The following is a 16,127-nucleotide window of genomic DNA, read 5'->3' as shown; positions in this document are numbered from 1 at the left end:
TCTGCATATGCAGCTTTATTTCCTAACTTAAAATCTACAGGTAATTCAGTGACAGCAGGCAAATACGAAAAGATGTTAGAGTGTTCATATTAGCTCAGTCTTTTAAAAAAATCACAATAAGGATGGACAACTAGAACAGGACCCTAATACCTACTATTATTGCTCTAGAAAAGAAAGGCTTTAGTGAAGCAAAACAGACTAGTATTCTCATAAAAATATACATTTACATATAAAAATTCTGTTCGGCATCTGAATTTCAGAACAAGTCCCCCAAGTAGTGCTTCTACAACCTTCAAGTTTTAGTATATAGTTTATTGATTTTCAAATGACATATTTAAATAAAATGAATTTTTGAGTTGGTACCTTTCTAGGTGTCAGACACTCTAATATAGCAATAGGTCACTTATGGAAGAGGAGCCCTCCTCTGCCAAATACATAAAGCAATAAAATATTACAACTTAGTATATTAGAGTGGCATCCACTGAATATTATTTTATTTATTATTCCAAGTTAAGTTAGAATGATACATGGCCAAGAAAGAAAATGTAAGTAGTCAACAACATGATGAGCTAGGCTTGGGCTTTTGGTGAAGATTTATTGTATCAGTTTGAATCAAGTGATCTGACCTATCATCAGTGGCAAGAACTCTTCGAACAGCTTCCTCAAAAGCTGCTGCAACATTAGTGGCATCTTTTGCACTGGTTTCAAAATAAGGATGATTGCCATTGTTTCTGCACCAAAGCTGGGCTTCTTCTGTAGACACTTGCCTTTCAGGTATATCAACTTTATTACCAAGTATCACAAATGGAAATGTTTCAGGCTCTTTCACATCTGCATAGTAAATGAATTCTTTCTTCCAGTTACTGAGGTTTTGGAAGCTTTGAGAGTCATCTACACTGAAAGTGAGGAGGCAACAGTCAGAACCTCTGTAGAAAGGAGTCCGTAAGCTCCTAAAACGTTCTTGACCAGCAGTGTCCCATATCTGCATTGTAACAAAGTGTCCATCCACTTCCAAGTCTTTATTTAAGAATTCTACACCTATTGTATGGAACAGCTGGGTATCAAACTTGTTAGTCACATATCTGTTCATTATTGAACTCTTCCCAACACCTCCATCTCCAAGCAGGATTACTTTAAGGAGTGATGATTTTGCTGCCATTGGTTCACGAACAGATGCTTTTCAATGTCCAGTTCTGCAAGATAAAGAAACCTAATTCATACCTTATTATTTCCTTACACATACATTGCAATACTGGTCAAGTGCCCACATAGTGATTAAATCAACTGTTAATCATTTGCTTGCTAAAACTCCCACAAGGAATTTATTTTAATGAAATTACACATAATCCATGAGTTAGTCAGAAATTTTCCTACTATTCAAATTTCATAGTATTCAAGATTTTCATCCAGTGAGACACATCTGAAGACCACTAATACCATTAATGCAACTCTTTCCTGCTTCTTCATTTAGCCACTCTAAAGCATCTGTCACATAGATTCAGGACTTACTTCTAAGGCTGTATTATCCCTAAAGTTGGCCTGAAAGAGTGTTTCAAGGAAGAATAAATGGCATGGGAAACTGAGCAATTTAGGAACTTCTCAGTGCTTTCCCTAATCAATTTCTAAACTGGTAATGCCAGTTTACAGAGCCACTTGAAGACATGTATCTGATAGAATATAGATGCATAAATGCAATTGGAGGAACACAAATTCTTCAGAACAAATTGCCAGCTCATTTATGATTGATTATGTATATTCTGGAAACAATTTTCTGAAACAGCTGGGTAAGTGCGCTTCAAATAATATGAACTGCCCATACAATAGGAAAATAAGTACACACATGGCTGGGGTGGGTATCTGCCACATAAAGTGTACACAAAATTGTGCTATGCTAGTTTAAGTGGTTCATAGTAAATCTACACATTTTCTGTTTTAGCAATTGAGGGATATAAACTGATCAAAAAGAACAGAGAATAAAAAGGGAGGTGGAGTTACAGTATTTGTCAAAAATAACATATTCCTGCTCAGAAATACAGGAGGAGGAGAGTGGCTGTCCCATCAAGAGCATTTGGATCAATCTAGTTGGGGCAAAAAAACAAAAGGTGCTTGGTAGTTGGAGCCTACTATCGACCGTCCAATCAAAGAGAAGAAGCAGATGGAACTTTTGGAAAGAAATTGCAGGGTTTTCGAAAAGACACGACATAGTGATGGAAGATTTCAATTATCCAGATATATGTTGGAAGGCAAATTCTGCCAAGTATGGCCCTTAAAAGAAATTCCTGGCTTGTGTGGCTGATAATTTTTTCCTACAAAAAGTGGAGAAAGAAACTATCCTTGACTTGATTCTGACCAACAAAGATGACTTGGTAGGGGAAGTGGCAGTAAGGGGAACTTTAGGTGAGAGTGACCATGTCCTTCTAGAATTCTTGATTTCAACGGAAACAAAAGCAGAGTGTAGCCACACAGACGTCTGCTGGATTTTTAAAAAGCCAATTTAAATAATCTCAGAACAAGGATAAGTAAGGTCCCATGGCAGGAGATCCTAACAAGAAAAGGAGTCCAAAAATGGTGGGAGCTTCTTTAAAAAAATCTAGAGGCACAACTACAAATAATTCCAATAAGAAAAAAGGGGGAAGGAGACAAAAAAAGCCAGTATGGCTTCACAAAAAGCTCAGGGAGGACTTATGTACAGGAAATGGAAAGGAGGCCAGGCCACCAAGGATGAGTACAGAGAAATAGCAAGGAAATGCAGGGAGGGCAAAAGCTGAGAATGAGCTGAGGTTAACTAAAAGCAAATCCATTATTTTCTTGAAATCATAGGAAACGGGTGAGGTACCAGAAGACTGGAGGACGGCCAATGTTGTCCCTATCTTCACAAAGAGCAAAAAAGAGGAACCTGGGAACTACAGGCCAGATAGCCTGACATCAATCCCAAGCAAAACTGGAACAGAACATAAAGTGGTCATTGTGCAAGCACCTAGAAAACAAAGTAGTAATAACTAGAGGACAAGTCGGATTTGTCAAAAGCAAATCCTGCCAAACTAATTTGATCTCGTTTTTTGATCAAGTCACCTCCCTGATAGACAGGGGTAGTATATCTTGTAGACATAGTATATCTTGACTTCAGCAAGCTTTTGACAATGTGCCCCATTATTCCTGATTTGCAAGCTAACTAGGTGTGGGCTGGAAGTGTCAGGTGGATACACAGCTGGCTACAAAATCCTACTCGGAGGGTGATGGTTAAAGGTCCTTCTCTAACTAGGAGGAAGTAACTAGTGGGGTACCCTAAGGCTCAGTCCTGGGCCCAGTGCTCTTCAATATTTTTATTAATGTCTTGGTGGAGTGAGTGCAGGGAATGTGTGTCAAATTTGCAGATGATACCAAATTGGGTGAAATGCTAATACTGTAGAAGACAGCAACAAAATGCAAAATGACCTTGACAGGATGGAGCACTGGGCAGCAAGCAACAGAATGAAATTCAACAGGGATAAGTGCAAAGTACTGCACCTCAGAAAAAGAAACCGATTGCATAGTTACAAGATGGGAGATACCTGGCTCAGCAAAACTAGGAGCAAGAAGGATCTTGGAATTGTCTTAGATCACAAGCTAAATAGGAGCCAACAGTGTGATGTGGCTACAAAAAAGGCTAATGCTGTTTTAAGCTGCATTAATAGAAGTATAGTTTCCAACTCCTGCAAGGTGCTAGGCCCCCTCTATTCAGCACTGGTCAGGCTTCATCTTGAGTACTGTGTCCAGTTCTGGACACCAGACTTCAAGAAGGATGCTTAAAAATTGAAGAAGTTCAGAGGAGGGCAACAAGGATGATCAGGGGGCTGGAAACCAAGCCTTATGAGGAAAGGCTGAAACAACTGGGCACGATTAGCCTTGAGAAAACAAGACAAGGGGTGATAGGACAACACTTTTCATATACTTGAAAGGCTGTTATACAGAGGAGGGACAAGATCTGTTCTTGATCATCCCAGAGTGCTGGACACGCAACAATGGGCTCAAGTTAAAGGAAGCCAGCTTTCAGTAGAATATCGGAAAAACTTCCTAAATGTTAGAGCAGTATGATAGTGGAACCAATTACCTCGGGAGTTGGTGAGTGCTCCAACACTGGAGGCATTCAAGAAAAACTTGGATAATCACCTGGCAGATACGATTTGATTGTATTCCTGCACTGCACAGGGGGGTTGGACTTGATGGCCTTGTAGGCCCCCTTCCAACCAATGAAAAGATTATGTGTTTCTTAAAAACAAATGTCATTGATAACTTACCACAGTGCATGTAACAATTTGATTATTGTAACTTGTTGCCCAGTGATAAGACTTTTACAAGTTCCAATATTTTGGGCCTAGTGAGGAAGATAAAATTTTCTTAACCATTCAGAAGGTGGTTGGTTAGCTCATCAGGATGCATGCTATGGTGTATGCTGATCCTGCAGATTGTGAAATAGGAGAGTGCACAAAGTAAATACTAGATACGCAATAGACCTTTTTTTGGAGGGGGGGTACCACTCCCAGAATATCTGGCAGTGTGGCCTCTGACTGGGCAAACAAGAACACAAGAAGCTACCTAGAATCAGACACATGGTTCATCCAGCCCTGACAGGCAGCAATTCTTCAGATTTCCAGGGAAGATATTATCCTATCCATACCTGAAGATACCAGGAATTACCATATTTTTCCATGTAGAAGACGCCCCCAACTTTTCAAATCCAAAATTAAGAAATCTAAGTGGGTATTAGCAAGTGTTGGGGGAAAGGAATCAAAGCACTGCAAGATCGCTTTGATCCCTGCTTTCCCCTCCACTTGTTTTTGTTCTCTCCTCAACCTACTTCCGTGTATAAGATGACCCTCAATTTTAGTCTAAAGATTTTAGACCAAAGTATAGTCTTATACATGGAAAAATACGGTAAATTAAGCCACAATGGAGCAAGACATAGAAGAATGCCTGCTAGTGAAAACTAAATCTGCTCCTCGAGAAAGAACATGTCTCAGTACAATGACATAATCTCAATGTTGTACTACATTTTGAAATTACGGTTCTCTATCATAGTCTCCAAGTAAATGCATCAAAACTCCCATTACATGGAAATTAAGCAAATAATATTTGTTTGTTTGTTTGTTTGTTTGTTTGATTGATTTATATCCCGCCCATCTGGTATATCACTCTGGGAAAGTCTGAAATGATTCCTTGGGTGCTCTAATAAGAAATCTTTCAAAAATACCTTCTTCATCTTTGATATATGAAAATGGCAGACAATATCCTGTTGCACAGTTCTGCATCTAAAAGGGACTGACATAACAAGAGTCCCAGATTTTACTCTGGTTTTCACACAATGAGAAAAATTTGCACACAATCTGAAACTGACACAGAAACTTAAATTTTAACATCACTCTCCTTGCACAGCTGAGCTATGTAACAGGATTTTGGTCTTAGTGTAATATAGTTCCACACAGTACATAAGTGTTAAGTGACCTGCCATTTTTGACATTACCCATTTCAATGCAGTATTTTTTTTTCCACCAGCTGGAGAGAGTAGTACAATTTTTACTGTAATACACCTGCATTAACCCTAGAGTCTTAGTGACAACTACACTGGTTACCTCTTTAATAAATTCCAAATTTATAGTTGTTAACAGAAACCAAGACTTCTGTTTTCAGTGTATTGTGATCGATCATAAAATGGTTTGTGCTGGAACATTATATAGGTAATCCAAAAATTGTCTCCCACAAGCAAAAGTCAAGGGAACTGCTATTAGACTTTCCTCTTACAGAAGTTTTTGAAATCTTAGGAATGCATTTGTCTATCAGTGCTGACATTTGTCTTTCACTCATAGTTCTTTGTATATGTACCCTTGGCTATAATCCAAAGTCCTACTTTAGGTGCAAACAACAGACCTGTGAGGATTTTCTTCTCTGCTTCTTCTCTTTGACTGGCAGATTCCCATGTGTTAGTACAAACTACTTCTCATGTTTTCAGTTTCTCAGTTCAAAGGAAGTTTGCTATGCAGCATGGGAGATGGCTGTAAGAAACAGCAATCTCCCATGCTATCTACTAGCAAGAAAGCTATCTACTAATGCATTATTATAAATCTGGTACAGTGGTGCCTCGCTTGACGAGGATAATCCGTTCCAGCAAAATCGCTGTAGAACAAAATCCTCATCAAGCGAAAAGAAAAAACCAATTGAAATGCATTGAAAACCAGTTCAATGCATTCCAATGGGCTAAATACCTAATTGTCCAGCGAAGATCCTCCACAGGGCAGCCATTTTCCAGTGCCTGTAAAGCAAAAAATGCCTCCTAAAAACAGCAGGGAGCCATTTTGCACAGCAGGCAGCCATTTTGAAACCCAACGATCAGCTGTTTTCAGATCGTCATAATGCGAAGAATCTGTTCCCGAAGCAGGGAACCAATCGTCGTAAAGCGATTTTTGGCCATTGAAACATCGTTTTGCAATTGCAAAAACCTCACCATCAAGCAGATTCATCGTTTAACGAGGTAATCATTAAGCGAGGCACCACTGTACATGTAGTAAATATACATGTTATTACAATTTTTATTCATTTCTTTGTTATTTTGATATTGTATTTTATCATTGTCTTTTTAGCTAGCCTTTCTGGGTTTTCTTCAGAAAAGAAAGCTGTAATTTACACGACACTCAATCTTAATATTCCCTTCCCCACATTACATTTATATCTAATCAACTATGCCTTCACTATTTTTCTTTTCTGCATGTGTATATCAAGGAAGTAAATATTCTATAAAATGTTCAAGGTTCACCTAATCAAGATCTACAATTTTATATTTTCTGGTATTCCTCATTTTTCCCCTCCTCTAATTCAAATGAAACAATCAAAATAGTTACCTTTGCTATCACTGTTTACACATGATAATCAAATACCTGCAAAAAAATCCCAAGAAATTGTATTATTAACAGTTAGGACATACACATGCAATTTTGCAGCAAATAAACATGTTCTATCATAATATACTATATCTAAGGTACCACTGTACAAATTTCTACTCCCCAGCAAATGAAGCACATAATCACACAGCATTATTATGTAACTATGTATTGTTCAGCTTAACCATGTGCAATTCAATTTTGATGAAGTGAAACTGCTGAGAGCTACTTTTAGAATAACTAGACTTTCAAAAGAAGCCACTTAAAACCCAAAGTGCACCCGATTTTCCTTCTTCACTAGTGATAAGCGGAGAGGACGGGAAGAATAGCACAAACAGTGGAGAACAAAAAGGAGGACATACATATGTGCATTTAGTGTTTGTATATTCAGACTTTTGAACAATTTATACTGGGAAACTACTTAATATCAAATGCTGTATGCTGACTGGACTGACCAGAGCAGAGACGGAGAAAAGGCCCTATATATTACAGGGGGAAAAAATCACTATTGGCTAATTGGAAGATCTGCCAGGGGGGTTTGCACCTGGCTCTTTGAGAGAGGGAATGGTCCCTACCACCTTGAAAGAGGTGGTAATTTGGCCACTTCTAAAAAAGCCTAACCTGGACCCAAGGCTGGTGGTTAACTACCAAGCAGTGGTGAACCTCCCTTATTTGGGCAAAGTGTTGGAGCAGGTTGTGGCAGGGCAACTCCAGGCGCTGCTGGATGAAACGGATTTTCTGGATCCATTTCAATCGGGTATCAGGCCGGGTTTTGGTATGGAGACTGCCTTGGTCACCCTGTACGGTGACTTTTGCCAGGAGAGAGATGGGCAGTGCAACCCTATTGATACTCCTGGACCTCTCAGCGGCTTTCAACACAATCGACCATGGTGTCCTTTTGGATAGGCTGGCTGGATTGGGAGTTGCGGACACCGCTTTACGGTGGTTCCGCTCCTTCCTAGCTGACCATGTCCAGAGGGTGGTGCTGGGGGACAGTTGCTCTGTCCCATGGTGTTTATGTCATGGGGTTCCTCAGGGCTCGATACTGTCCCCCATGCTGTTTAACATCTACAGGAAACCGCTGGGAGAGGTCATCAGGAAGTCTGGACTGAGGAGTCAGCAATATGCTGACGAATCTCAGCTCTACCTCTAATTTACACCAATCCAGGTAAGGTGGTTTCTGTGCTGAACTCGTGTCTGGACCTGATAATGAACTGGATGAGGGTTAATAAATTGAAACTCAATCTAGACAAGGCGGAAGTACTGTTAGTAGGTGCTTCGCCGGGCAGAATGGGGTTACATTTCCCCTAATTTATTTATTTATTCAATTTTTACCCCGCCCCTCTAGACCACATCTACTCGGGGCGGCTTACAAAGATTAAAACACATTAAAACAACGTAAAATAACGAGCATAGTGCAATTATTATAATTAATACTATCCAAGATGGCAAAATTAAGAACCAGAAGAAAAGGAAAGAAAAGAACTTAGGTGACTGGGGGGAAGGCCTGTTTGAATAACCAAGTTTTTAGTTGGTTTTTGAACACACCCAGTGAGAGTGCCAGCCGAATTTCAGTGGGAAGTGTGTTCCACAGCTGAGGGGCGACTGCCGAGAAGGCCCGGTTTCTTGTTTTCTCCTTCCGGGCCTCCCTCGGCGTCAGTCCCCCTCAGCCGTCCCTGCTGGCTATGTCGGGTGATTCGGGTAGATCTGCGTGGGAGGAGGCGATCTGCCAAATACTGAGGTCCCAAACCGTTTAGGGCTTTATATGTAATCATTAACTCTTTGAAGTCGATGCAGAAACGAATAGGTAACCAGTGCAGTGCAGCCAGAATGGGGGAGATGTGCTGATATTTTCTCACACCACTAATAAGCCTGGCTGCTGCATTCTGGACCATCTGAAGTTTCCACATGAGCCTCAAAGGCAGCCCCACATAGGGACAGGGTCCACAGCCTGGGGGTGCTCCTGGACCCCAGTCTAACTCTGGTAGTCCAAGTGGACTTGGTGGCCACTTGGCCACCAATTTCCTTCAGCTGCGGAAATTATACCAGCTACAGCCCTACCTGGACAAGCGGAGTCTCATGACAGTTACACACGCACTGGTCACATCTTGCATAGATTACTGCAATGCGCTCTACGTGGGGCTGCCTTTGAAGAAGCTCTGGCAACTGCGCAGCTGATGAGTGGTTGGGCCACTAGGGAACACATCAAGCCGATTCTGTTTAAATTACAATGGCTACCAGTTGCTGCCCGGGCCCTATTCAAAGTGCTTGTTTTGACATATAAAGCCCTAAATGGCTTGAGCCCTGGATATCTGAAGGACCAACTCCTTCCATATGATCCTACCCGGCAGTTAAGATCTAGCCAGGGGGCCCTTTTGAAAGTGCCATCCCTCAAGGATGGTTTGTAGACAAAGGGCCCCAGACTATGGAACGCCATCCCAATTAAGATTTGTCTGGCACCGACACTGATGACATTACGGCACCAGGTCAAAACTTTCCTGTTCCAGAAGGCTTTTAATTGAAATATCAACTGTGGGCCCTGATAGCAATTTTTAGAGTATATATTTTAATTTTTATCTTTTTAATTGCATTTTAATTGTTGTAAACCACCCAGAGACATTTGGGTAGTGTGGGTGGCTTGTAAAATAAATAAATAGAATAAATATGCAAAGCATCCAGAAGAAACCCAATCTTGCCCAATTCAGTTACTAAAAGTTGCCTGAAAAGGCAGCTGTTTGTCACAAAAAGGACAAGAGGGAGGGGTTCTACCTAACCTTTAAAGACATTAATAATGACATATCTTCAGATAACCCAAATATTATACAGTGGTGAACATTAACTGTAAATGGACTCAAGAGACAGAGACTCCTAAAACATAAGAACATTTTTTTAAAATGCAGAAAATGCACTGAATATGAAAACTTTACAGTGCAATCAGTATAAATTACTGCAGAAAAAGTATGATACTGAGCTTTCTGCAGCCATTACAAAGGTAGTTAAGCGCAACGTTCCTCTCATCTTTTCCAAATTACAAAGCCCCATTTCCCTTTATCACAAGCACGCCTTATAGTGGCTGACATTCTGTTGGGCAATTAAGCAAACAATGTATCTTTTAGACACAAATGGCAATTAAGTTACCTCTGTAACCATTATTTGTTGCATGCCAAGTTGCAAAATTCAGTATATAACAAATAATGTCTAAAGAAATCTCTTAACTTACAGAAATTCACTTCCAAATGTATACTGTTTGCATAATTGCACAACAGGATTTTGGGCACTGAATCAGGCTATCAGTCCACCTTACCCAGTATGCTGACACTAACTAGTAAGGGCTCTTTGGAGTTTGGGGCAGTTTTTTTTTCTTGAGCACCACCTAGATTTATCACAGAGGGAAACAAAACCTCCTGTATGCAAAGTATGTAGTTTATCAAGTGAACTAATAGGCTAATTAAATTTAAAATATTCTGGGGGTCTTACATACTTAAAACTGACTACTCCAAGAATTATTGGTTAGAAGGGATTATTAATGGGTCCATTTATAAACTGTACTCGTGGCCAGCTTCAAACTATAAAGTCCACTAAATTTGAAAAGTAAAGGTACAACATATTGTCCTTGGGAGCTGGACCTGTTCAGTCCAACTAATGAAGTACACTAGTAAAGGCCTTAAGAACAGGGCTGCAGATATTTACAACTTAAAAGCAGATTTGCCGTTCATCCCAAAGAAAGGGATGTTGAAATAAAGCCTGTGAATTTAATGTAAAAGTCCTATGTAGAAATCATTCTCCAGAACTTTGTCAAAGACCTACAAAACCTTTTTCTTTTTAAAGCGTAATCATGTGCTATCAAGCCAATTCAGACTTATGGTGATACTTTTCCAGGGTTTTCCAGGTAGAGAATAATCAGAAGTGGTTTACCATTTCCTTCTTCCACTGTACAACTTGCACATGGTCACACAAGCTGGTTCTACTCACAGGAGGCACAGTGGGGAATCGAACTCCAAACCTTTGGCTCTATAGCCAGATACCCAAATCACTGAGCTATCCAGCCAGCTCCTGTACACATCAAATTTATCTGGAAATGTTTTCGTTTTTAAAAGCATTTTCCTGTTTCTATGTTACATTTATATCTCACCTCTTCCTCTGAAGCATACCTGGCTCTCCCCCCCCCCCCCATTCTACCCTTACAACAACTCTGTGAGCTAGATCACATTAACAGACTATGACAGGATCACACCACTCAGTGACTTTCATGGCTGAATGAAGATTTAAAACCATCTCTTTTAAGTCCTTACTACTACTACAGGTTCTTTTGGAGTATTTCATTTCAAAAATGTATCTGTTGAATATAATTCAAATTTCTTCTCAATTACGTCATTTAAAATCTGCATAATTGTTGGCAGGAATTTAAAGTGGCATGATGAATGGCTGGGAATGTTCATGCAAAGCTTCTATAAGCATATTAGTTGTGAGAGACAGAGGTACTTATACATTAAATCCATTTGTTAGACTCAACAGTAGACCCAAGAAGATGTATGTAATTGCAGGCTTACCAGTTATTTGGTGTTACATAGTTTGAACTAACCACCTTTTAATTTTATAGATTTTTTTGTCAACAGAACATTTTTTCATCAAAGATTTTAGAAACTGGCGTAACAATTCTTCAGTTCTGGGTTTTATGTTGCAGAAGAGTACAGCTAATTTGAATACAAGGAACTACCTTCTAACCATACGCACAGTGTGGCAAAAGAGTAACTACCCCAGAAAACTATGAGTATCTCTTTCACTGGAAATTCTGAAATAAAGTTAACACCTTGTCACAGCATTCACAGGAACTTCTTACGCAATACTGCCTTCTCCATCCTATGAGAACTATGAGTCTGTGACAAGGAAACTTAAGACATTCAAGTCATTTCAAGTCAGACTGTTCTGTCCAAGAACCTTTCTTAAAACTGAACCCAAGGCACACACGTATCGGACTGTCTGTCAATCGTACACTCAGTAATCACTGTCATACAGTGATGATCAAATTTGTCAAAAACTACTGTATTTGCTCTAGTGATGGCCTAGGTTTTTCTCTTCTGCCACAGCAACGCAGAACCAGAGTACCTATTTAACTACACAGCTTAGATCCAGTGAGTTATATCATTCATCATCTGCTAATGTAAGCAAAATTATGCACACTGCACAGGTAGCTTCCAAACGTCTCGCTTGAACTCAGTTTTGTTAGCCACAAAAACAAAATCAGGCGCAATGCATCATCTTTTTTTTCACACAGGAAAGCGATTTTCCACATGGAAGATGTTAGAAACTGAGAAAGACAAAGGAGACACACATAACAAAACGGAGCTGTCCCCTGATAATACAGTGATTTTAATCAGTTCTGAGAAATTGGCCTAGAGATAAATTGGTCATGCGTCAGCGCAGGAATATAGAAGAGAAGTTATTTCTCCTCAGCCCCTCTGTCTCAGCATCACGGGATCTTTAATCATGCCACTTCTGCGAGTTAGGAAGCAAAAAAAAACAGGGTGGATTTGTGTGTATGTGCGTGTGTGTGTTCAAATCCCAGCTCCCTACATCAAGAGGAGAAAGTTCCTCGAGATAGGAAGAAGCACCTCGTATTTTGGGCACGTCCAACGAGGCGATCACACCGGGAAGATCTCCCGCCCCGGCCCCCAAAATCCAACAACTGCCGACCTGAAAATATAAAAACCTGAATACTTCTAAATGAAAGAACTGCTATGGCTCCTACTGCCTGAACGGGTGGTTTCTTCCACTAGCTTCCATTTCTTCCTACAAGCTTCCCCCACCGCCTTAGGTCGGGCCTCCCTTCCGCGACAAGGACAAAGCCCAGAAAGAAAACAAACAAAATACTGTATACGCAAGGCAACCAAGACAGGAGAAACGTCGAGAGGGCAACTTGCCTTCGACTCCCGCCGACCACACAGAGTTTACCCACAAGCCCGGCCGAGTCCCGCAGCTTCGGAAACAAGAGTCACGGAGGCTCGGGCACCGACGGTCCCGCTTGAAAGCCTCTCTCAGAAACTCCCTCCCTAAACTCCTCCGTTCCCACCAGGCAAGAGCTGGCGAAGGCCCCGGAGGCGCTCACCTATCGGGAAGTCGGGAAGAACGAGCACCGACCCTCCGAGACACCTGCGGCCGACACCGCCGTCGCCTGCCGGTGAGGGGGGGAGGGGAAGAGGAAGGGAGGGAGCTTGGGAGGAAAACAACATGGCGGCGCTTGCGCTATGGGGGCGGGGCCTGACTCTCACGTGACATTGGGCGAAGGCCGCAGTTCTTCCTCTCCCCTCCCCCGCTTCATCTTGATTGGAGGACAGGCTATTGCTAGGAGACGCGCCCTCTTCTTCTCCCAACTTCAGTTGTAGGCCTGCCTTCTCACTGTTTCTGCCTGACTTGTTTGCGGGCCTAGGGGAGGGGTAAAGTATGCTGATGCTGCAGGTATTGTTGTCCAGGGCAGTACTGCGTGTTCTTTTCCGCTTTGGTCCTGCCGAGGCCCACACACTTGACACTTTGTAGTTACATATTAGTAATGCTTAAAGATATTAAGATGAGATTGCAACTTCCGGCCCTCCATATATTGTTGGGTTGCAACTCCCGTCATTCTAGGCTGTCAGGGCTAAGCCTGATGGGAGTTGTAATCCAACAGCATCTGGTGAGCCATAAATTGCCCTTATAAGAAATGCTGAGTTTTCAGAGAGATAGCTTTGTACCGTTGTCCCTTTCAGCAACAACAAAAAAGTATTGTGGCAACCTTTTTACGCTCAATTCCTGTACATTATAATTAATTTCTTTGGATATATCATGTAATCCTTGAAAATGAACAGCGAACAAATTTAGACTTAAAATGTGTGCAATATTTTTTTTCTTGGTATTTTTAGTTGCCTTCTGGCTAGAATAAACAAGCATTTTGTATTACAGAAGTTTGTAATATGTTGTCTCACAGGCTGATTAAAAACAAATCTGGATTAAAAACTATATCTCTATGAGATATAGTAGATATCTATGTGGGAACAATCCTTTCCCTCTTGCATCAGTTTCTAATACATCAAAAAACTAGAAATATGGCTGCAGTCCTTGCTTGCCTAATGATACAATCCAAATGGATTCTAATCTAATAAATTCAGTCAGCTGAATTGTTCTAGTTAGTCCACTGGAATTCAAGCACCATGAACATGAAGGATACAGCTAAGTGAACTCACACTGACTTCACATTTTCCTTCTTCAAATCATGCGTAATAGAGCCTTAGAAGTTTTTGCATTGACATGGTCAAGACACCCCATTTCAGTAGGTAAAGAACGATCTCAAGATCGTTGAAATTTAATAAGGCCAGTGTATCACAGACAACTGATTCCAATCTGTGTATATGTTGCTGAGTTTTAGGAGTCATTCTGGTCAAATGTTCTAACCTCAGAAATATTTATGGCTAATCTACCATAATAATTAGTAATTTACTTTTATTCCTATATGTGTGGTCTTGTTGAGGTTTTGAGACAATGATTCCTTCTGCACTTTATAATCATCCTAGCCTCCTCTCATTGTTATTTTTTTGAATATAAAAATATTTTGAAATGTAATTTGTGTTCCGCAATTCCTTTTACAAGTATATTGTACACTACTGTACTCTATCATTGAAATAAAGACAAGGGAATGCTTCCCAGCAGAAGATTAAAACATGCCCAGTGGTTTTTGAGGCCAAGATAAAGGCCTGCCAAAACCATGGGAGGATTTGTGAGCTGTCAAAAAGAATCAGGAACAGGACACTTTCTCAATGTTTAGAAGAATGTAAGGTGCTTTTAAGGCAGTAAAAAGAAAAGAAAAACATAGATGGATGATGGAAGAAACAGAATAAGAAAGAACATATGAGAAGCAAAAGTAAAAGGTGACAGAAATAAAGGTAGAAACTTGAATGCAGTTTTTCAGTGAATGTCACAGACGGACAGAACTACTACAATAGCCAGTGCAAAGAGATAAAGGAGAACAACAAAAGGGGAAAAACAAGAGAACTCTTTCAGAAGATTCAAGAAATAAAAGGGAATTTTAATGCTAGATTAGAAGTGCTGAATGATCAAGAAACAGACTATCTGACCAAGAGAAAATAAAGAGAAGGTGGAAACAGTATACTGAAGATTTATACAGAAGAGATAGTAGGATGACAGACACCTCTGGAGAGACGTCCTATGACAAAGAACCTATAGTTCTAGAAAGTGAAGTAAAAGCCGCTCTGAAAGCACTAGGAAGAAATAAATGCCATGAGATAGATGAAATACTGATGGAATGATTTCAGGTCACAGAGACTGAATCTGTCAAAATGAAAGACAGGCATCTCTAACCACTTAGGTACAAATTGTGCTTTTTTGTCACAAACTAACTAAAGTACCTGGAGTTTCTCTTCACACCAGATGCTCAAGGAAAGAATTCATCTATATTTCCCCTCAATTTATATCAGCTGTAACATCCACTTCCTTAAAATGGTTGTCACATGTTGAGAACTCAGTGTAGACATCTACCACAATATGCTGCCATGATTTATGCCAACTGTGTTACACCGCCAGGCATAATTAATAACATTTTGGTGTCTTTTTTAAAACAGTGGATCTATATTGTCATTCCAAATGAAAACATTCAACTTACATAATTTGCTGATATTGATGGTCAATATCCTAGCAACATCTCAGTTGTCTCTCAGACCTGTCACAAAGTACAAACACTCAAGCCCAGAATCTGGCAATTTTGCAGAACATTTTGTATGCTGAATTTTCATATTCTAATGTTTAAATGAAAAACATGAGCTTTCAAGAGGGATGAAAATCCTCACTCTTGTCCATTTGGCTAATTTTTAAAACATACTTGCTGTCTTCAGATCATTTTTAAGGCTTCAGTATGAACCCAACCAGTCAGGAAGCATATCAACCAACTGTGCCATCCAAACTCAAAGATATGCCAAATGTGCATTTGGAGTAGACAAAAGCCAGAGTACTTGCCCCCTCAGCCAGGCCCCAGCCATTTTGACTAGTTAAGACTGTGAGCAGTATGAAATGGTATGACAATGCCATATAGTCACTCAGAGTTTGCTACATACTAAAGTTTTTGAAGCTGCTCCCTTCCCTCAAGAATCAATACATATACCATCTTGGCAACAGGGACATTCCTGTCTCTGCTTCATCATTCTTTATGGCCCTTTGTAATCTACCCTGAGA

The 16,127-nt window shown here is 40.3% G+C and overlaps 1 protein-coding gene across 5 annotated transcripts in view; it reads right to left on the bottom strand.

The window, feature by feature from the left end:
- RAB9A (RAB9A, member RAS oncogene family) overlaps positions 1 to 16,127 on the bottom strand; it is a 39,781-nt gene continuing 23,654 nt past the window's right edge. Inside the window, exons 1-3 of one of the 5 annotated variants that reach the window (XM_020786707.3) lie at positions 13,018 to 13,156; positions 6,873 to 6,908; positions 1 to 1,193 (exon numbers count right to left, since the gene is read on the bottom strand). In XM_020786707.3, coding sequence (XP_020642366.1) covers positions 554 to 1,159 — 606 coding nt within the window. In that variant the 5' untranslated portion in view covers positions 1,160 to 1,193; positions 6,873 to 6,908; positions 13,018 to 13,156 and the 3' untranslated portion in view covers positions 1 to 553. Of the gene's footprint in view, positions 1,194 to 4,277; positions 4,417 to 6,872; positions 6,909 to 12,832; positions 13,157 to 16,127 lie in introns of those variants that run through there. The other 4 variants (XM_020786709.3, XM_078390387.1, XM_020786712.3 and 1 more) reach the window with 4 other exon arrangements.

The sequence above is a fragment of the Pogona vitticeps genome, chromosome 3 (assembly GCF_051106095.1).
Source record: "Pogona vitticeps strain Pit_001003342236 chromosome 3, PviZW2.1, whole genome shotgun sequence".
Lineage (NCBI taxonomy): Eukaryota > Metazoa > Chordata > Lepidosauria > Squamata > Agamidae > Pogona > Pogona vitticeps.
This window is presented reverse-complemented; position numbering and strand designations above follow the sequence as displayed.